The sequence below is a fragment of the Eubalaena glacialis genome, chromosome 15 (assembly GCF_028564815.1).
Source record: "Eubalaena glacialis isolate mEubGla1 chromosome 15, mEubGla1.1.hap2.+ XY, whole genome shotgun sequence".
Classification (NCBI taxonomy): Eukaryota; Metazoa; Chordata; class Mammalia; order Artiodactyla; family Balaenidae; genus Eubalaena; species Eubalaena glacialis.
In genome coordinates this window covers 72,468,061-72,489,822 of record NC_083730.1, presented here as the reverse complement: position 1 = coordinate 72,489,822, position 21,762 = coordinate 72,468,061, and the positions used below count along the sequence as shown (strand labels likewise).

General features: G+C 35.8%; 1 protein-coding gene across 1 annotated transcript in view; it reads right to left on the bottom strand.

Annotated features, from left to right (window-relative positions):
• The window catches only part of HORMAD2 (HORMA domain containing 2), a 68,728-nt gene extending 51,057 nt beyond the window's left edge, over positions 1–17,671 (bottom strand). The window contains exons 1-7 of the mRNA XM_061170020.1: positions 17,621–17,671; positions 13,470–13,611; positions 11,497–11,560; positions 10,925–10,961; positions 7,994–8,014; positions 7,238–7,264; positions 1,362–1,429 (exon numbers count right to left, since the gene is read on the bottom strand). Of these exons, the coding sequence (XP_061026003.1) occupies positions 1,362–1,429; positions 7,238–7,264; positions 7,994–8,014; positions 10,925–10,961; positions 11,497–11,560; positions 13,470–13,611; positions 17,621–17,671 (410 nt within the window). The remainder of the gene's footprint in view (positions 1–1,361; positions 1,430–7,237; positions 7,265–7,993; positions 8,015–10,924; positions 10,962–11,496; positions 11,561–13,469; positions 13,612–17,620) is intronic.
• Positions 17,672–21,762: the final 4,091 nt, after the last annotated feature.

The window sequence follows — 21,762 nt, the reverse complement described above, 5'->3', positions numbered from 1 at the left end:
CAGCTGTTTTATGTGACAGAATATGTGTGAAAAGTGCTGAACAATCTGTAAAGTGTTATACAAATGTTAGCTAATGATGGTTAGTACCTTAATTCTTGTTCCTAGAACTTACTTCCTCTTCACATCCTAATGCTGTCTGTAAATTTTATAAATGAGAGGATAATTAAGGGTGTGAATCTTGGAGAGAAATCATTAAACTTGTAATAATAAATGATGAGACAGAGCTAATAGTATGGAAAATTGAGAATTAGGCCACATTTCTCTTCAGTGTTATTCCTTTCAGAGAAACTCATCCCCCTGAGGTGCACCTTTCTACCACCCAAGGCTTTTCTCCATCATCCACCCTCCCCACTTCTGTTCCATCTCATCAGCAATACTTAGCTCTGTCTGAATCCAAAAGCTACTGGGAGGGGACTAAATGTTGCTCCTCAACAAAACATCTCCATCTTTACTAAGGACCTTCTGAAGTAAATGTCTTTGTCCTTGCTATTTAACCCATTAGTATATCTAAAACTTGGAATTTCAGACTTGATAGGAAAATGCAGTGCTTTCCAGTCTTTTCCATACAGGGACACATAGATAATTATATTTGTATGACATACTGGGGTAAACAGATGAGAATATTTGTGTCTATAGGTAAATAGCTCAGGGGTTTCATCTACCCCAGTCCTGATCTGGCTCTATTGAGGGTAGAAAGGGTTAATATCTTGGCATAGCAATTGAGAAACTTTGAATTAGTGGCTAGATAGAGCCTCATGGAGTTCTCCAATCAACACCACATAGATAGCCTCATTAATATAATTTCTACTGCTGTGCCACCCACCAACCACCATTGCCTCCAAAGACCACCACCATCCCCACCACTAGGTACAATTTACTGTGTGTTTATTATGTGCCAGGCATGGGTAAAGCTTTGTATATGCATTATAATTTAATAATCACAGCAACCATATGAAGTAGATATTATTAATTCTACTCTGAAGATGAGAATACTAATATTTAGGGAGGTTGATTATTCTGTTCAAAGTTAAATGACCAGTAATAGTCAGAGCTGGGGTTCCAAGCTAGATCTTTCTGCCTTAGGAATTAGAACTCTTAACCACTAAACTGCCTTTAGACCCTACTAATATCACCTATAGGAGAAGAGGGAAAGAAGCAAAGGAAGCCTCTTCTCCTACTGGCTTCATCTACGGATTTCAGAAATTTAAACAATTTTTACAGTCCCTTTTCATAATAGTGTTTTTTTGTGGGATTGTTGGGGAAGTTACAAAGGAAGTATAAGACCTATCTCTGGCCTCAAGAAGCTTATGTTTACCTCAATCCTACATATTTCTCATGTTCACTAAACAATTAGATTCTACCTGTCAAAATCCATAGTGGCTCCTTCTTTTGTGTATTTGAATTTGAACTGGTATATCTCAGTCACTTTCTAGAAATATCAAAGGGAATAGAGAAAGAAATTATTTTCAAAAAATCCAGAATCTTATCTGATAATAGGTAAGGAACACTTTCATTGTATACCTACTATACCTCCTACATACTTGTTTGTTTTATAGCATTACATTATTCAGGAGTAATATTTCCAGATATAAAGATAACACTTTTTCTCCTCCATGCTGAAAATGAGTTAGATGGCATAATCTCTTGTTACCATCTTAAAGCTGGAGAAGCTAAAGCACAGAGTCAAGTGTCTGACCCAGCTTAGGTAAATAACAGTGGAACTAGTTAAGAAACCGTTCATTCATGAAAAGGATATTTATTGAATGTCTACTTTGTGTCAGGCAGTGGAGTCACTATGGTGAACATGACAGAAAAGGTCCCTGTTTTTCTGGAAAACACAGAGTGGTGGGAGAAATGGTCAATAAATAAGTAAACAAATAAAATAATTTCAGGTAGTAATAAGAGCTGTGAACAACATGAAGCAGATGCTGTGACAGAGTACAGAAGGGAGAGGTGGTGATTTGGTTTGGAAGGGCCAAGGAAGGCCTCACTAAAGAGGTGATGTTTGAGCTGAGCCTCATTGACAAGAGAGGTCAGCCATGTGCAGAGCTGGGGGAGAGCGGGGCACCCCAGCAGAAGAAACATCAATGCAAAGGCTCTACAGTAAGAAAGGAAGCCTCTTCTAGGATCACAGAGGAGGCCAAATGCCTGACGATGAATGAGCAAGGGGGAGAGTGTAGGAGATGAGGTTGTAGAGAAAGTTGTGGGGCCTTGTTAACTAAGGGATTTGGACTTTATTCCAAGTAAACCAGAAGTCCATTGAAGGGTTTTAAGCATGGGAGTGATCTGCATTTTTTAAGATCATCTTGGCTATTTTAAGAGTGCAGAGAAGTGGGAACCATGAGAACAATTAAGAGACTCCTGAAAAAAAAAAGAGAGAGAGAACGCAAGAGGGAAGAGATATGGGGATATATGTATATGTATAGCTGATTCGCTTTGTTATAAAGCAGAAACTAACACACCATTGTAAAGCAATTATACTCCAATAAAGATGTTAAAAAAAAAAAGAGAGAGAGAGAGAGAATTCTGTAGTAATTCAGGGAAGACTAGAATGGCAACAGGAAAGCTAGAAAAAATCAGAAAGGAACCAGGGTCTATGGTATCAGGTGTTTTTTTATCTTTGTTCTTTTGATCCTGCACTAAAAACTAGACACCACTGCTGTCTGCTAGCTATAAATATGGACAAATATAAACAGATAAAAATAAGCTAGAAATAAAGGACAGATTTCCTCATGAGAGATATACTCCATTTAAAATAAAGTGATTGCCTAATAGTTGAAGCTAACAGTTGACCCAGATACACGTACAGTTGACTGTTGAACAACATGGGTTTGAACCATGCAGGCCCACTTACACGCAGATTTTTTTCCAATAATAAATACTACAGTTGTACATGATTCGTGGTTGTTGAATCTGAGAATGAGGAACCAAGGATACAGAGGAACCGTGTAAATGGAGGACCTACCATAAATTATACATGGATTTTCCACTGCTTGGGGGTCACCACCCCTAACCCTTGTGTTGTTCAAGGGTCAACAATAGTTTGTACACAGAGCTGGAGAAGGTGCTAAAGACAGGCAAGGGTATGAGTTTAAGTCTGAACACAAAAAATACCCTTCATTCATCTATTTCAGTGTTTGTTCCTTGACAATGTGGGAATGAATGTTAGATTGATCAGAAAAAATCACAATGTTCTTGTTACTTTTGTCTATTCTGAGATTTGGTATCCCATGAATTATAGGTGAGCAGGTCCTAGGGAAACTGGCTATACTCTAAAAAGACTGACTTGTAATGGAGTTATTTTTAAGAGAAAAAAATTTTTTCTAGCAAGACAGTCTACTTGAGAAATCAAACCAAGCTCAGAAGGCTGCTTTGTGAGTACAATACGAGAGATATGTGAGACTAGAGGTGCCTACAGCAAAAGGTTCACTCCAGACAGGCTAGATACACAATATCCTCTCTTCTGTTGATGCGTTGATGCATTGATGCGGTATAGTTGCCTTGTCAAGTAAACAATGCCTGTTCTTCCTGACCTCCCATGTTTCTCAACCAGCTCTAGCTTTTTGATGCTCCGAGCTATCTTTTATTTTTTTTAATTGTATCAAGAGTAGATCCTTTAGTGGCTGATAATTTTATTAACACTTTATTATTTGGTCCCTAGTGCAACTACTAATAAAAGAGTTATGTTTGTAATTGTTTTATAGAAGATGATAATCCTTAATAACTTCCATCCGAGTCTGATTGATCAAGAAAGGTATATTTACAGCAGGCACTAGTCTCTTCTTAACACCTCATAAAACATTCTCCTGCTTTTCAGATTAATGTGTTGCCTAATAAGTATGAGTCTTTAAACTGCTCACCAATGGTTTCTATTAATCATACTGAATGTATCCACATGGACCAAAGCAACAGCAACATACACAGCTTTTCATTCTCCCTCCACACTCCAATCCATTGGTAAGACTTTTCAGGTCTATCTCTAAAGCACATCCCAAGACCATCTGGTTCTCTTCACCTTCATTCTCTTCACCCTATCCAAGCCAACACCATCTCTTTCCATCTGATCTGCTTGCTTCCGAACTACTCCTCCTCCTCCAAATTCATTCTCTGTTCTACAGCCAAAAAAAGTTTTGAAAATGCAAATCAGACCATGTCACTCCTTTGTTAATGGTTTCCCATTGCCCTTAGAATAAAATCCAGAATTTACCTTGGTCCACGGGCCTTACTCATCTGTCCCCTGCCTACCTCTCTGACCTTATCTCCTGCCTCTTTCCCTCCCACTCACTCAGCTCCAGGCTCAGGGCACCCTCTTTGTCCATGAATACACAAGATGCCTTCCTGCCTTTGGGCCTTTACACAACTGTACTCTGGAAAAGGTTGTCTCCAGTTGATGATAATAATCACGATATTTGGGCACTTCCCTAAATGCTCTACATCTATTCATTCTTACATAGCCACACTCAGAGTAGGTATTACATCATTATAGATGAAGCTAGTAAGTAGTAGAGCTGGGATTTGACTCCAGCGCCTGCAATGTTAACTACTGTGTTGTTCTGCCAGTCACATGCTATTACCTCTCACAGGCCTGCATGGGGTGACTCTTCTAGCCATTCAGTTTCAGCTCAACCAGTGGCCCCTCAGGGAGGCCTTCCAGGGACTGCCCTCCAATCTTTCTTCCTCCATTCCCACCTTAGCATTCTCCAGCATACCAACTTTTATTTTCTTCATAGCATTACGATCTATCTGAAACTGTTTTGCTAATTTTTGTTTACTTGTTTATTGTTTATCCTCCCTCATAAGAACGTAAGCTTCCAGACAGCAGGGACCTTGTCTACCCATTAACTCCTGTGTTTCAGGCACATAAGGAGAACCCAATTAATACTTGCTGAATGAGTAAATATTCAGCCAGGATAGAGTTCACATTCAATTAGGATTTCATCCTACAGTATTTTTAAAAAACAAAGTATCTAAAAGTATATTGTGGCTAGAAGCAGGGACCATCTATAGTTCAGTTCCTGAAGCAGTCTATTAAAAGTGGTGTTGACCACCTCTAACAGGCAAAAAGAAAAACAGATGGTGAAACAGTAGGATTTGAATCCTCACAATATTCAAATATAGTAATTCCTTATGGGTCTATCATGCATTAAACTGTGTAAACATTTCCTTAACATATTTACATTTTGGCTTACACATCTTATTAATACCCTCCACCCACTCTGTAGTGTGTATCTGCAGAAAAGCCACGCTAGCCCTCTTCACTATTTTAGTTACTTTCGTCAGTTCATCTCTTTCTTAAGATGGAGCAACCAGAACAAAGCCTCAAGTGCAGAAGCACCACAGCTTTGTGCAATGCCCAAAACTCTGTTGGTCTCTGGACTGGATAAGCACACTTATTTAAGACAGAGGTTCTCAACTGGTGTACCATGACAGACTCTTCACAAGAGTGCTGCAAATTTTAGTCCATGTGTAAAATGCATTTTTGCTTCAGGTAAATATTAATGTTGTTACTGTTTGTGCAGTTTTGCTTAGGGGACAATATATATTTCTACCAGTATGAGTCAAGAAACATGGCACCATATCAGATAAATGCCAAAGAAAGACTTTATATGAGAATGCTGTTTTGCGAGTATATAGAAGAAAGAGATCAAAGAGGTAAATAGTTCTATCAGTGACTTGGTGCTAAACAACAACCATAAAACAGTGCAACCCCATGGATACTTTCAGGCACTATGAACATTGCTGTGCCATAGTTATACCATAATTATTGCTGACACATTTGGTGTCCTTTTAAGTCTTTTAATACCCTTAAACATGCCACCAAATTTTCTAGTAATCAAGAGTGTGCCATGAACACAGAGGTTAGGGATGACTGCTATATGAAACAATATGTAAGAGTTCAAAATATTTTTTTCTGGGTCATAAATGATAGCTCAGAACTTATATAATAAGCTTTTGCTTTCTAACTTTGTTATTATGTATATTGCCTGCATCAAAACTCATTTAACAGTTTTCTTCCCACTCTGTAATATTTTTCTGTAGATAGCCCAATTTCCTCAGCATTTCACTACCTCAAAACCATTAGTTTCAGATGAGTTTTACATGCATAAGAAAACATAATAATTTATTGCACTAAGGAAATGACCAATTTATTAACAATTTATCAGGAGATCTTACTTTGGGAAACCTCCCCTCAAACCTACTGAAAACAAAAAAAATTGAAACTAAACTAGAGACAAAGATAAAAATAGGTTTAGCTTGGGCATTGAGGAATTGTTACCCACCTCATGCACCAGTTTTCTTCTGCCTTGCTCAAACAGCTGTTTATAATCTTGCCAAAGAAGAAAGGATATTAAAGGCTAAAAAACATTTAACTTAGTTGTGAAGGTCACCAGTTAGGCTAAATCCATAGGTTTAGGGAAGGAAAACTGAAAGCAAGCAAAAGGGAAAGGGAAGAGGAAGGAAAGCTGGGAGGAAAATAGAGGATAGAATGAGAAGAAAGAACTAAGGGCTTCTCCCTCCATTTGTGCCACTGCCACAGCTGTCATTCAAAGTAGCACAAGTAACTATTACGTATCCAGGACTATGAATTCACACTGGGAGATCAAAAAGAAGACAAGACTTGTCCTCAGGAATCACAATCTGGTTAGGGAGATAAAGTAATCTTTATGAATTAATTAAGAGTGTTAAACTGTGAGGTCCTGCTGGAGAAAGGAATTTAGAGAAGGGAGAAATTAGTGTGAACAAAACAGCCAAAGAGGTTTTCATGAAAGCTTTAAACATAAGTTGGTGTTGAGGATGAGTAGGATTCAATAAGCAGAGGGGAGAAATTTAGAGAGAGAAGTAAAGAGGTAAAGCTTAAAAATCTATGAAAATGTCAGAAGGGAGAGAATTAAGTTAGCCATAAAAAAAAAAAGTTTAGCATTATGCCAAAAAGGTCAGAAATAGAAAGGATTCAGCATCATTTAAAATAAAAATAAAAGGTAGTTTTCATACAGACTCTTACTGTTAACGTGTTAGGGAATACGCTCAGTTCTACTCAATGCTTTTTCCCCAATACCCCTAGGTAGTTTTTAAAATCTCATAATAAAGAATTGGTGACATTTATAATAAAACACACTGAAAAAGGTCACTACGAGTTACTTTGCTCATATGGTAGTCTAGTGATATAATTTATGGCCTCAACTCAGGTAAACATATTTAAATATAATATACTGCCCATCTCTTTATGTGTTCTTACCTCAGGTTCCTTCGGATTTGTGTAAAGCTATTTAAGGAAAAATAAACAGCATTTAATTTCTGAAACTAGATTACTCCTCACAGAATACATTTTCTATGTGAAGAGTTCAATTTGTGCTGTATTAATTGAGTACTGAAATATATATATATATATGTATCTTGAGATATATATTTCAAGCTAGAGATAGAATAAGCTCTTATTTTGTGAACATAGAGAGTCTTTAGAGCATTCTGTGAACCCTGATTATAAGGAAATTGATAACCATATATTTATGATGACTGCGACCGCGCTACAGTCACAGTAATTTGTTACGGTTTAAAATTTTTAAAATAACTAATATATCTAAGACTCTCAATAGTATCTTCTCATTTTCCTTCTATTCTTAACTACATATACCGTGTTATACCAGGAAGTATACAAAGCTTCAAAAAAGTCTGCAAAACTTCAAAAACTTCAAAAAACTTCAAAAAAGAGCTTTGAGTCTGTAAATTAAGTCAGAAAATGAAATTCTGATAGCCAATAGATGAAGCAGATAGTATAGCCTATATATTTCCTCATGTATTATAATATGCCAAAGAAATATGTAGATTGTGATCTTTTATTAAAACTTCTGATAGAGTTTTTTTTTTTCTTCCAAAATGTCATAGGACAGACAATGAAATTCAAGGAGAATGGGGGAGAGTACTGTTTTAATATTTCACTTGCCAAAAGACAATGAAGCAGAGACAGAGGCTTGGTCTTTAAATGTGTACTTACTGTAAGTACTGCCATGTGTAGCTTCAAGAGAAAAGAAAACTATTGTTACTATACACTTGCACCTATATTATTATTATTTTCAATAAAGTCTAATTAAAATATGACTTTCAAATTGAAAGATCTGGGTAGGAAAATAATACTATTCAGAAGGTCAGAGAAATGCATACTAATTATTCATCCATTCATGTGAGTCTCTATTACATGCCCAAGGTTCTGCTGGGGAGGGGAGAGATGGAAAAAAAAAAAAAAAGAAGATAACTATCCTTAGTCTCTATAAGTTACATTCTAGTCTGGGAGGCAAAAGATATACAAAATAATTCATTATTACTAAAAGTTAATTATGCCATAAGCATCTCTAAAACAGTTTGCATTTTGAAAGTAATCTACTAAAATAAAAAATTTTAAGTCTGATTTAAGTCTACAAAACCCCTGCCCTCCCTACATCTACATTACTATAAACAGATTCTGTTTGGAAGAATAATGGAATATATAGATACAGAGATAGAGATATAAGCAAGCCTATTAAAAACTAGGATACAAATGAGAAAATTTCAGGACCATAATTTTGTATCAAATTATTCACCTATTTCACCCAAAAGACTAAAACTTTAGTGACACTGTGTGGCCATTTTGGTTACTGCATACAATTGATTTTAAGACTACACAGTAAAACTCTAATTTATATTAATTATTTAATTAATACTTCATTAATTCATTCATTCATTCAAAAATAGAAATGGCCCCTGATCTCAGGGAACATGCAGACCAGCAGAAGAGAACAAAAAAAGCACACAGATAGGTACATCATTACAATTGTGTTAATTGCTATGAAGTAGCAGCACTGAGTGCTTGTGACCATTAAACAGATGGACAGTCTAGGCTGGGAGAGGGGTAGCGGGGGGTGGGGGGGGTTGTCAGGGAATGCCTCCCTGAGGAAGTAAATATTTAGGCTGGGACCTGAAGGATAAATTGGAATTAGCCAGATAAAGGGTGTGGGGTAGCGAAGAAAATTTTGCAGGCAAAAGTAACAATATGTACAAAGGTAAAAGGCACTTGGCATGTTCTCGAATCCTTGTGTGCTTGAACATGGTGAGCAATGGTGAGAGTGATGCCTTGGAAAGTATGGTCCCTAGACCAGCAGTCTCAGCATCACTTGGAATTTGTCTGAAATGAAAATTCTCACACCAGAAATTTTGGGGTGGAACCTGGCAATGTGTGTTTTAACAGGCCCTCCAGGTGATTCTAATGCAAGCTAATGTTTGAAAACTACTGCTTTAGATTATTAACTCATTTAATTCTCAGACAACCCTAAGAGGTTCATTCTATTATTATTGTAAAGCAACTAAGTTACCAAGAGGTAGGTTATATGCGAAGATCACACAGGTATTAAGTGGCAGAACTAGGATTCACTTCAGACTGACTTTTTCTAAACCTTGAGCTCTTAACTATATTTCACTGCCCCTCAAAGATGGACACTCAAGAAATGTTGCTAAATGAACGGACAAAGGAGAATGAATGAGTGCTGTTCAGTGTACTGGTGAGGACCTTCTTCCCCTCTCAACCTGTCTAAATACTAAGGGCCTTCAAAGTCATTTTCTCCCAAAGATTTCCCTCATGTCCCTCACTGGATATAACCCCTCCTTTTCCATACTTCCTTTGTACATGATCAATATCTTGCCTTTGGTATGCATCACTTTCTAATGAATATTATGGTTATTTATACTTGTGATAAAGGTGATATTTTTTATAAAAATATCAAACTGATATGAAAAAATCAAAATTTAACAGCCCAACATGGCACAGGTACTGACCAATCAGAAAAGATGCCAACTTAGCCCTGGTGCTGGGTTCCTGGAAGCTCCCCCCTGGGCCAGGTGTCAACCCTTTAGTTGCTAGATTGTGGAACAGTCTAGGGACATCCCAGAAGAGACACTGGTGGGGTGAAGGGGAGGACATGGTGGGAGTCATTTGGGATCTCAGAGAAGCAACCATTTACCACTGGATATAGAGTACTTCAACATTTTAACAACAGGTACAGCTATGCCAGTGTGCAATAGCTGATCATCAGCTGTGCATATGAATGTCATCTATCTTCTGCCATGGTCTATAAGCTCTTTGTGTGCACAATCTCATATCTGTTTTATTTTTGTATCCCTCAACCCCCCAGTCAGTGTTGAATAAATCATAAGTAATAACTGTTCAATGAAAAAGGAAATATATCAGTGCAACTAAATAATCCAATGTAAGGCTTACTCACCTTAAGGTTTTTTAAAGGAATAGGAATTGAGAAGTAAAAAGAAGACAGAGATGGGGAAAGGAGGAGAAAGCAGTGGTGGAAAGGTCATTTATATATTATCTCTTCAACTAGGACTAGAGCCTCTAATTTTTACACTCTGCATAGCTGTCTTGGGCAGCAAGAAAAATCTAATGCACTTAAAATTCAAGCTGCATTTAAAAAAATTCAAGCTACAATACTAGCTATTTTGAGGGAACAGGTTATATACATGTGCCAAACATAGCTAGCAAAATAACTAACATAGAATAAAAACTGATTATTCAAGTCCATTTTTTCCTTTCATATCTGCAAATTGAATCGCCACTATTTTGAACATGTTCAATGTGCTAAATGCCAGATTCTTGTCTGCCCTTTCCCACATCCTGTGGATCTCTTCCAGTGACTTCAGAGGAAATTCTGTGGTCAAAAAGATATGAGTATGTAAAAGAGAAAAATGAGGGTTTCATTTCTAATTGATGTAAATGAGACATCAACAGGACAACAAAGACACAAAATAAAAAGAAACTGGTTCATGAATGCAAACGTAGGAACTGGTATGCTGTTAAAACACAACAACAAAATAAAGGCTAAATTTTTCTTTTAAAGGGATAAAGGATGAGTCTTTGATCCTGGTGTAAATTTAAAAACATTCTTACGTATCTCTTTTCCAAAGCATCAAAACAACCTTGAATCCTGTCAAGAAATAAATGTTTGGTGTCAATTTGGACTAGATGCAAAGCCAAAAAGAATCCCAAGTACAAAACTGATTTGTTTTTTGCTTTGAAATACATTAAATTGATAACCATTTCACCTTTCCCATTTAATCATTTTTTAGAAATTCCTGTATCTTTTAATATGTTGATAGTACTTTATAAATAATACGTAAGCAATTTTGAGGTAGGGAATCACATCTTATTTTTCTTTTGGCCTCCCATAATGTTTAGGACACTGACATGCATATGATGAGTAATCAAATTTTGATTGATATTTTTCTTTCTTATATAAAGTCCATTTTCTTCAAAAACAAAACTAAATCAGTATCTTAAAATAATATTGAATAATTGTTACACATTTCTAGGAAATTAAAAAAAAAAAAAGAAGATGAAAAGAAAGAAAGGAAGAAGGCAATAGTTTTAAGGAAATGATCTTACCAAATAAAGTCTTATGGGTAATTTCAGCTATGATAAAAATAATGTTGTTCAACTTTGGTGGAATTTCAATTACTTACCACTTGATAATATGCAGTGACCCAGGACATTTTTTATCTTCTCGTAGGATTTTTAAACTGAGGTCTACAAAAATAGAAACAGTCTGTTATACTAAAATTGTCCATACTAAATAAGGGTATTTCCTTTCATGATTTTATTTATATAACTTACTTAGTTTATAGCTTATAAAAACATTTTGAATCACTAAATATCTAATTTAAAAATAAATCCTATGTTGATAATTGACTTAGTTCCCATTTTTATTATAGATTAGCAGCCTTCCCTTCTACAGTGTAGCACAACTGAGTTGTTTGCAAAATCAATTTGTGTCACTTCTTTGCTTCTGCTGAATTCTAAGTTATCATAAGGTAGTACTGAGACCATCTCCATCAACCAATTTAAAACGTATACCTCAGTCTCAAATCACTTCTCTGGTATTTCTCTCTCTCTCTCAATGAAAGAAAAAAAGGATGCAAAATGTTTCCATGGATTATTCTCAAATATTAATTTCCATCTGAAATTCAACTACCTTACTATAGGAAGGAAGAATAAGAAAATCACATTAAAAGTTTTGGTTTAGATCAGTCTAAAATCAATTACTGATTCACGTATGACTTTGTATAAATCACTTCACCTTTTCATATTGTTTTCCTATCCTAAAACTGATGTTACCTCTATTGCTATTGAGAGATATGAAAATTATTCCATATTGGTATAACATTTAGAGATTGCCAAAAAGAGAGCAACTTAGGAGTACTGGGCATTTTTATGATATATGCTACTTTAAGTACAAACACTGAGAGGGAGATATATAACTTCCATTAAAACTGTCACAAAAAATAAAGCTATAAACAATGGTATTGCCCTCCATGCACAGGTTAGTGATTGGCACACAATAAGTGCTTAATTAATTACTCCAAACATGTCTTTTTCCAATTCTATATTCCAAACACGAGGAGAAACTGCAACTATGTGCTACATATAAACATTTTCACTATTACAGATTTATATCCTATAGACCAAAAGAGGACATAACACAAATGAGGCTGTCACAGTTGCAAATATAATGCTTTTGTGTTTATAGCACACATGCATTTCATTGATGCTCATGTAGAGAATCAAATGTTTAAGAAAATTAAATTGGAATAAGGCCTAAGTATATCATTAAATACAGATGTGAGAAATTTAAAGTAAAGTTAGATTTTGAAAAATAACATCTTAGAAGGAAACTTGTAGCCCTCTATATTTATTTTCCAAATGATACTTTCCCACTTTCATGACAAATCAGCAAAATTTTCTGAATTGTTATCACAATCCATCTTTTTAAACAAATAAAAAGATTTTTGAAAAATTGAAGAGTCCTAGGTATATTCTTTTTAATACAAGAGAAGGAAAGGAGACAGAAACAGCTTGTAATACAAGGAAATGAGATCATGAGTTTAAGGACATAAGAAATAAAAGGAAGAAAAGTAGAAAAGACAGAAAATTAAGAAAAGAACAGAGCTGATTAGAATAATAATTGTCTACATATCCATGTTAATCAACAAATGGGTTTGGCATGGGTATGCATATTTTCCACATATTTGTATATGTTAACAGAAAGAATTAAACTTCTCAATTAAAATTCCTCAAGGCCAAAGTCTACCTCAAAGAAAAAAATTCAGTTGAGACACAAAATAGTGCAAAGGTACAGCACCCAAGTAGATTTCGATCTGGCTGCTGCTTTTGTAGGTACAGTTTAGAATTACTGGGCTTGTCCATACATATTTCTTGTCTCTTCATTCGGTGATTTGGTATGTAGCCAGGAACTAATGGTTCCTGTAAGTAAAACCACTAAACATAGTGAAATTAAAATGGAAAATGAATTAGCAAATTGATCTTAAAGAACCCATGACTTGGAATTAGCACACTCTGTGAGAAAGTAAAGTTTTACTCCTGCCAAATAGAGGAAAAGGGCTCCACCAGCCAAAGTAACCATTTAGTTAAACTTTACCATCCAAATGGCGTTCTCCGTAAGAGCTCTCTGGAAACAGTCCCCTTAGATATGTTATACATGAGATAGAAGTAGCAAAAAGTTTCTTCACCATTATCAATGACTCATGCTCATTAGTTATTTGAGATGGGAAAACTGTTTCCTGGGAGGGGGGGAAAATGAAAAAGATTAGTATTCTTTCATATATTCAGCCCATCATGCCATTACCACAAGTAAAATGGAAAGATTTTTCAAGACCTCAAATCTGATACCTTTATAGATAATCAAAAGGAAACTGGGCTTTGAATATTGCATCAGATTAGATCTTCACTGGCAAGGCAAAGAAGAAAGGCAGAGACGGTTATCCAAGTAATTCAAGACTGATATAATTTATTTTACAATGACCCATAGATTTAGGCAAAACGGGGAGTTTTACTATGATTATATAATCTTCCCTTTCATACACTCTTCAGAACCCACTGCAATCTGTCTTCCACCCCCTCTGTTCTATACTATTCTCTCCAAAGTCACCAAGTACATCCTATCATTGACCTCATCTCGGTCCTCTACTATGTAAACTCCTCTGCAGTGCTTAACACTTTTGCCCACACTCTCCTCTCTCTCAGCTGCCATAACACTATTTTCTTTTTTTTTTCCCACCTATCCTCCATATCTATCTCAATCTCTTTAATTTTTTTCCAGTTTTTCTGCCCTTTAAATGTTGCTCCCACCCCAGAATTCTGTCTTCAGTCTTTTCTCTTTTCATAGCTCTCTCTTCTTGGGTAATTTCATCTAGTCTCACTGCTTCAGCTACAGCCTATACAGAGAAAATTTGAAGTCCTTATTTCTGTTCTGAGCCCTACTTCCATTTGTCTATTTTCTAAACATCTGTACCTAGACCACTTTGTAGACCCCTCAAACTCAGTTTATCTCTATCACCCTGACTGAAACCTGATCCCAAGTTTCATTCTCAGACAAACGGATCAGCATCCACTCCAATCATCCAAGCTAGAAGTAAAGTCATCTTCGGCTTCTCTCTCTCCTCCATTCCCCATATCCAATCACAAAGTCTTATTAATCCTCTCTAGGAGAGTTCTCAAATCTGTTTTCTCCTTTCTCTTCTCACTGCCACTGCCTTGGCTCAGGACATGGTCACTTCTCCCCTTTATTACTGTAGTTGCCTCTGACCTCCCTGCTAACGGTTCCTTTCATTCAATCTGTCCTTCATACTGCCAACATTATTAACTTTAAAGAATACAAATCTTATCATGACACTCCCAGTGTTCATACAGGATAGAGTTCAAGTGTAGCATTTGAGAACTGTCAAAATCTTATCTTTGCCTAGCTTTCCTCTCTCATCTCCCACCCCTCCCTTCTGCCCCTCATCCCTTATCCCCTCCTATGCACCCTACTCTCTAGCCATGTGGAACTACTATTCATCTACTATTCTGCTACCATGTATTTCCACATCTTTGTGCTTTGCTTAAGCAAAAGTTCTGCAGTATAAGTGACTCTCACAGATAAAGCTGAGTTCAAGAAACCTGATACAATTGAGTACTAAAGTATGATTTCATTTATATAAAGTACAAAAGCAGGTGAAACTAATCTATGCTATTAGAAGTCAGAATGGTAAATCTCTGATTACCTCATTCAAATTCAGAGGTGTTTTTTACTATACTGCACAGTTTCAACTCTTGAAGTTTTAATAATTCTGTTACTTAGAGGCAGGTACTACCCACAAATATGCATTTAGATGAAAGAGAACGCCCCAAAAGCTTTTCTATATCTATATCTGGTTCTAGAATGTCTTCAGGACATTCTAGACATGAGTTTGCAATGTAAGCTTGCTTCCTCTTTGGTACACTACATAGCGAAAATGAATTATCATTTCATCATTTTGTCAAACCATATTATATTCAGTTGTTAAAAAGATACATAAAATTATTCTTGCATGTATGATAGGATCTTTGGGGACAAATTAATATGGATCTTAAAAGTCAGGCTAAGGAATTTATGCTTTATTCTGTAACCAGTGGAAAGGCAGCAGGTTTGATTAGGAGAGTGAGTAGAATAATTGTTTTACGAATATTAAGCTATAGCAGAAGTAGGAAAGATTAACGTTGAAGGAGAATTAGGTATGTAATGTGCATGTGTGTGTATGTGTATGTGTGTAAAATTTTACAGAAAATTGCTTTTTGTACCCATAGATCCTGAGAAATTAAGGTTCTTTGGGGGTAATTGGGTAATAGCTGGCATGGCATGCATGTATAATAACTTATTGAAAACATGCCAAAATTTAGAGGCAATACTTGAGTAATAACCACTTGTAAAATTAAATAACCTAAAAATATAAAGATGTTTACTTTAAATATAGAATCTAAAAGGCCATTTGTAATAATGAAGATCAATGATTGGAAAAGGCCTCTAGAATTCTGTTACTTTTCTATACTCCAGGGACTTTTTTCTCAGCTCAGTTGATCTAATACTTTAAGGGTTATCATTCACGTTTTTATAAATGTCTAATACATGAAAATACTGTGGCTTGATAATAGAAAACACTATTATAAATTATTTTAATAAGAAATTGTGCTAATGATATAAGTAATGTTTGACAGCTCAGCTGTCAAGCTACATGACCTACGGCAAGTTACTTTACTTCTCTGAGCTTCAGTTTTCCCCTTATTTCAAGGTTTAAGTGAAATAATAATATAAAGCCCTTGGCACAGTGCCCAGCACATGGTAAGTGCTGAATAAATGTTAGCTTCTATAGTTTTATTATTGTTGTTTTAAGTATTAAATAGCAAAATCATACAGTCACTTACAATTTACTGGGAGAAGTAGCTCATGCAGTCCAAACTACAAAGATCTGTTTATATCAAAAGGTCAATTTGTTAATTTACAGTGAGAAAAATAACTGCCAAGCTGATTGCAATTCATATACCCAGCTCAGCATTTTCACCCCAGGAAGTGTTTCCTAAGTGGAAACGCAATGAGATCAGGAGTTGGCTTGGTGAGTATATTGAATTTGAGCCAGAAAGACGACTGCTTTCTCTCTGCCCTAATTCTCTTTCAACTTCAATCTTCCCTGCCTCTGCTACAGCTTAATATTCCTAAAACATTATTTTACTCACTGTCCTGGTGAAACCACTGACTTTCCATTGATTACAGAATAAAGCATAAATTCCTTAGCCTGGCTTTTAAGATCCACATTAATTTGTCCCCAAAGTTCCTATTCAATTTTATTTCCTAGTTCTGTCCAACATGATGACACTCCACTCCAGTAAGGATGGATTCTTTGTTATTCTCTGAAACATGCCATGCTCATTTCTTATTCTGAGCCAAGGCATATGCTACTTTTTCCTCATGGAATTCTCTTCTCTCTCCTCTCTCCTAATCCTTTTCATTATTTAAGGTCCACCTTAAGTCCTACCTCCTTCGTGAGGAATATACAAACCATTCCAGTCTATATAAAATCTCTAAATTCCTATAATTGGTATTGCTTTACTCTTTTCACATACATTTAATGCATATACTGCTTTGTATATTGACTTACCTCCTGTAAATCTTATTTCCCTAACCAGATTATAAACTTCTAGAATGTGAAGATTCTTTTTTTTTATTCTCTCAGAGAATAACACAGCATTACATATATATTATATAATATTAAGCGCTCAATGAATCAATGAATGATTCATTAATGAATGTCATGGGACAAGATAAACTTGCCCAGGTGAACCCAGCAAGGTTGCCTGGCCCTGGCATGCTTCCCCAGGGCCCCAGGATCCTAGTTTCTCTAAGTGCTCTCTCCTTCAGTTCTTATAATTACATCACAGTGTGCATTAGAAGCGTCCTAATTGTGTCAGGAAGTGAACGTCTAACAAAGAACCATTCTCTTTAAACATCTTTTTTTCTTTCTGATTTCTTTTCCTCTACAAAGTCTAAATATATAAACATGAAACAAGCACCCAGTAAGTTATTTTGTGGAAATCTATTCTAATTTCCTGAACATCCTCAGTCCATTAGCCAGTTAAAATGTAGACATACTCTGCCAGAATATTATATGCCAATTAACTGATAAAACTGCTGTTTAAAAAAACACCAAAGATTAAAGTCATGATTGTGAACTAACTCACTAAATAGTCATTGATTTTCTTTTAATTCTTAATAAATACCTTAGGTGCCTTGTGAATTCTGATAGAGTGAGAGAGCTGAGCAGTGGCCATTATAGCAATCTATCAAGGATTCTTTTAACAAGTCTAACCTGTAAAAAAAAAAAAATTAGAGACCTTGCCTAACGTAATCCTTATTGTGAATTTTCTGAAGAACTATATAATTAGCATTTGATTGTATTCTTTTGAAAATTAGTTTAATAAACATTTTTATCTCCACTACCAATTTTCTATAAAGTAAGATCTCTGGATTAGTTTTTCCAACCACCCGATAAAAATTTAAGTTGACTTACTTGTTCCCAAATACATTTGGAGGGGAAAAATAAATTGTAAATCCCCTAAAGATTCAACAGTATATTTTACTCATCCTTGTTATTCCCTCAGAGTGTAACAGTGCTCTCTATATAACAGGGGCTCAAAAATACTTCTTGAATTAACTTCATGTGTAACTGATTTTCAAAGTAAACTCAAAAGTTAAAGTTTACACTTCATACTCATTAGGATGGCTATTCAAAAAAGTGGAAAATAACAAGTGGAGGTGAAGATGTGAAAAATCGGAATCCTTGTACACTGCTGGTAGGAATGTAAAATGGTGCAGCTGCTGTGGAAAACAGTATGGCAGTTCTTCAAAAAGTTCAATAGATTTACCATATTACCCAGCAATTCCACTTCTAGGTCTAAACTCAAAAGAATTGAAAGGAGGGATTCAAACAGATTACACACCAATGTTCACAGCAATATTATTTACAATAGCCAAAAGGTGGAAACAACCCAAATGTCCAACAACAGTTGAATGGATTTTTAAAATGTGGTATATACGATGGAATATTATTCAGCCTTAGAAAGTAATGAAATTCTGATACATGTTGCAACATGGATAAACTTGAAAACATTATGCTAAGTGAAATAAACCAGACACAAATGGACACATATTGCACAATTCCACTTATATGAGGTAGAGATACCTAAAGTAGTCAAATTCATAGCAACAGAGAATAGAATAGAGGTCACCAGGGGCTGGAGGGTAGAAAGAATGGGGAGTTCAATGGGTACAGAGTTTCTGTTCAGGATGATGAAAAATTTTTAGAAATGGGTAGTGGTGATGGTTGTACAACACTGAATGCACTTAGTGCCACTGAATTATACACTTAAGAATGGCTGAGATGATGAATTTTATGTAATGTATATTTTGCCACAATAAAAAGCATTAATGTTTAAAATACATACAGTTTTCAATTCTGTTGCTTCACTAACATAAAAAAGAAGTAAATTTCCCTTTTTCTTTTCAAAGGACTTAATTTATATTGTAGTTTCTTGTCAAGGTTTTATGGAGTTCTGACCAAAATATCTGTAAATAACCCACTTAAAGAAATTCCATTCTGGAACACTCAGGATAGCCTGTGACTTGTTTTTGTGTACAAATTAATGTAAGATTCTGGAAGATTTTGCAAATAAAAGAGGGCAGAATTATTTAAGGACACTGCCACAAGGTGGTGATAGAGATGATAAACAGGTAATACTTAATTTCTCTCAATTTACTTCTTCAGAGCAGCACTAGGGGACACTCTTTTACAAGATTTTATATGAGCCTGAAACCACCTAATAGTCCTTTGGTCCTTAATGAATCCAAGGTATCTTTTGTTGACTTCAGATTATAACCTTCATTTCTGAGTGTAACCTGACCCTTTCTTAGCTTTTGGTGCTCTTCAAGGGTCTGTCCTAGGAGCTTTTTTTTCTTTTTTTAACTTCTAAACACACTCCCTGGATGAACAAATACTTTCCCGTTGTTTCAATTACTATTTCTATTCTAACGACTCTTAGATGTATACCCCCAACCTAGGTTTCGCTGGGGAGTTGCAGATCTATACCTCTGACTATGAGCCAGTTCCAATTTGATGTTCCCAGCATATCCAAATGTGAATTCTTTTGCCCGAAACCTATTTCTGTACCTTAGCTAAGTGAATGACAACATCAAATACCTAGATGCTCAAGCCTAAAAGCTATGACTCAACCCTGTTCCCTCCCTCATTCCCACATCCAGTCTCCTAATATTTCTCAAGCGTCCACTCCTCACTTTATACACATTGTTGTCATCTATGCTTCAGATCAGATCAGCCTCATCTTTTGCCTGGATTTCTTCAACCACCAGTCTGCCTGTCACTGGTCTTACCCTTCTCCAGTCTGCTCTTTGTATTGCAGCCAGAGTATTCTTTTTCGAGTACAAACTTGACTGTGTAACTTCCTCGACTGAAATACTTCAGTGGCTCCCCACTGTCCTCAGGATGAAATCCAAACTCCTTACCATAGCCTCAAGATCTGGCTCATGCCTCTTTAGCCACATCTCTAACCATTTTCCCTTACACTTTTATGCATCAGCTATTCTTATCTACTTTAATTAACCTATATTCTCTCTAGCTTTCAGGCTTTGGTAATGTTCCTTCTGCCTGAAACATCCTCCTCCCTTTCCAATTCCTACTCGTCTTCTAGACATGGCTTAGTATAAGTTTCTCAAGGAATTATTCCCTGGTTCACCACCAAGTCTGGGTTATGTGGCCATTGTAATATATTCCATATCATTTTGCATTTATGTATCCACCCCACCCTGCTGTGAGATAATGTGAGGGCAAAGTTGTATCTGCCTAGTTCATTCTATATTTTTTAAGGTTTTTTTTAAGGTACAATTCAGTAGGTTTTAGTATATTCACGAAGTTTTGCAACCATCACTACCATCTAATTTCAGAAGATTTTCATTACCCTAAAAGAAACCCCATACCCACTAGCAATCACACCTCATTTTCCCCTCACCTGACTCCTTGCAACCATTCATCTACTTTTCATCTCCATGGATTTGCTTATTCCAGACATTTCATATAAATGGAATCATATATCAACTTTTGTGTCTAGTTTAGCTCATTCTTGAATCCTTAGCACCATGACAGTACTGGAATAAAGTAGGTAGGTGCTCAAAAAATATCTGCTGAATCAATAGAGAAGTACTACATGAACAAGGAAAAAGTAAGGGTCTAGAATAGAATTACAGAATTTTAGAAGTAGAAGGAACTTTAAATGTCATCTAGTCCAAACATCTAATTTTCTAGATGAGAAAATCAAGGTCCAAAGAAGTCAATTGACTTACTCAAGGTCAATCAGAACTGAGAATAAAAATCAAGAAAATTTGACTCACAATTTAGGGGGTTTTCTACAATGACTCTGCGTAATGAAATTCCCCTTGCTTTCATTCCATCTAAAATACTGCATTACCAGCACCTTCTTAGTTGCTGGGCTTGCTTGCTTATTTCTAAACATGGTAGGGTCTCTTTTTTGGTGTCCTGAAATAAACTGGCTTCAGGAAGGCAAAAAAGATCTAAATAATTATTTTAAATAGCCAGGCTCCTTTCAACCTCTAACTATTGCTACTGTTTTTATCCCTTTGAGCAGGTATTTTGTGGAGGTCTCCTATTCAAGTACAAACTCTGCTTAATTTTGAAAGCTCACAAGCTGACAGCCCCAGGAGGTATGACTCTACAGATCATGTACTCTCAGAGAATTACTCTGATATTTTTTTTTATCATCTTGTTCTGACTCATTATCTAAAACCTAAGAGAGATTTCATAACTATGGGTTTTAAGAACAGAACTTTAACTTCCAAATGTCTTTGACTTATATATTTGCTTGTATATTGGATCCACAAACATCTGAAACTTCACAGGGCATCAATACATTCACTCTTATGATTGATATGTCTACTCTGTGACAAGGATTATGATCTTCTTGAGAAAAACAAAATTTCTGTGTTTTCTCAGATAAGACTCACTCTGGGCTTACTTCTTGACCTACATCACAATTGCCCTATTTAAAATGGTGGCACAATTACTCTTTTACCCTTTTATGTGTGAATCCAAGATTCAGATAAAAATTAACCAGCTGTTGTTTAGTTTCTGAAGGCCTAAGCCACCTTTTTTTGGGGGGGGCTGGGGGTAGGTGGCATTCTGAGTGACACACACAAAAAAGTTTCATTACATTTGCCCAAAAACAATAATAGTTGATTTCCTAATGCTCTTCACCCATCTTTCCCATCTTCCAAAACCATTTTTAAACAAGAAAATCCCTTTTCTATCAAATGTATAATATCCAACAGCTAGATT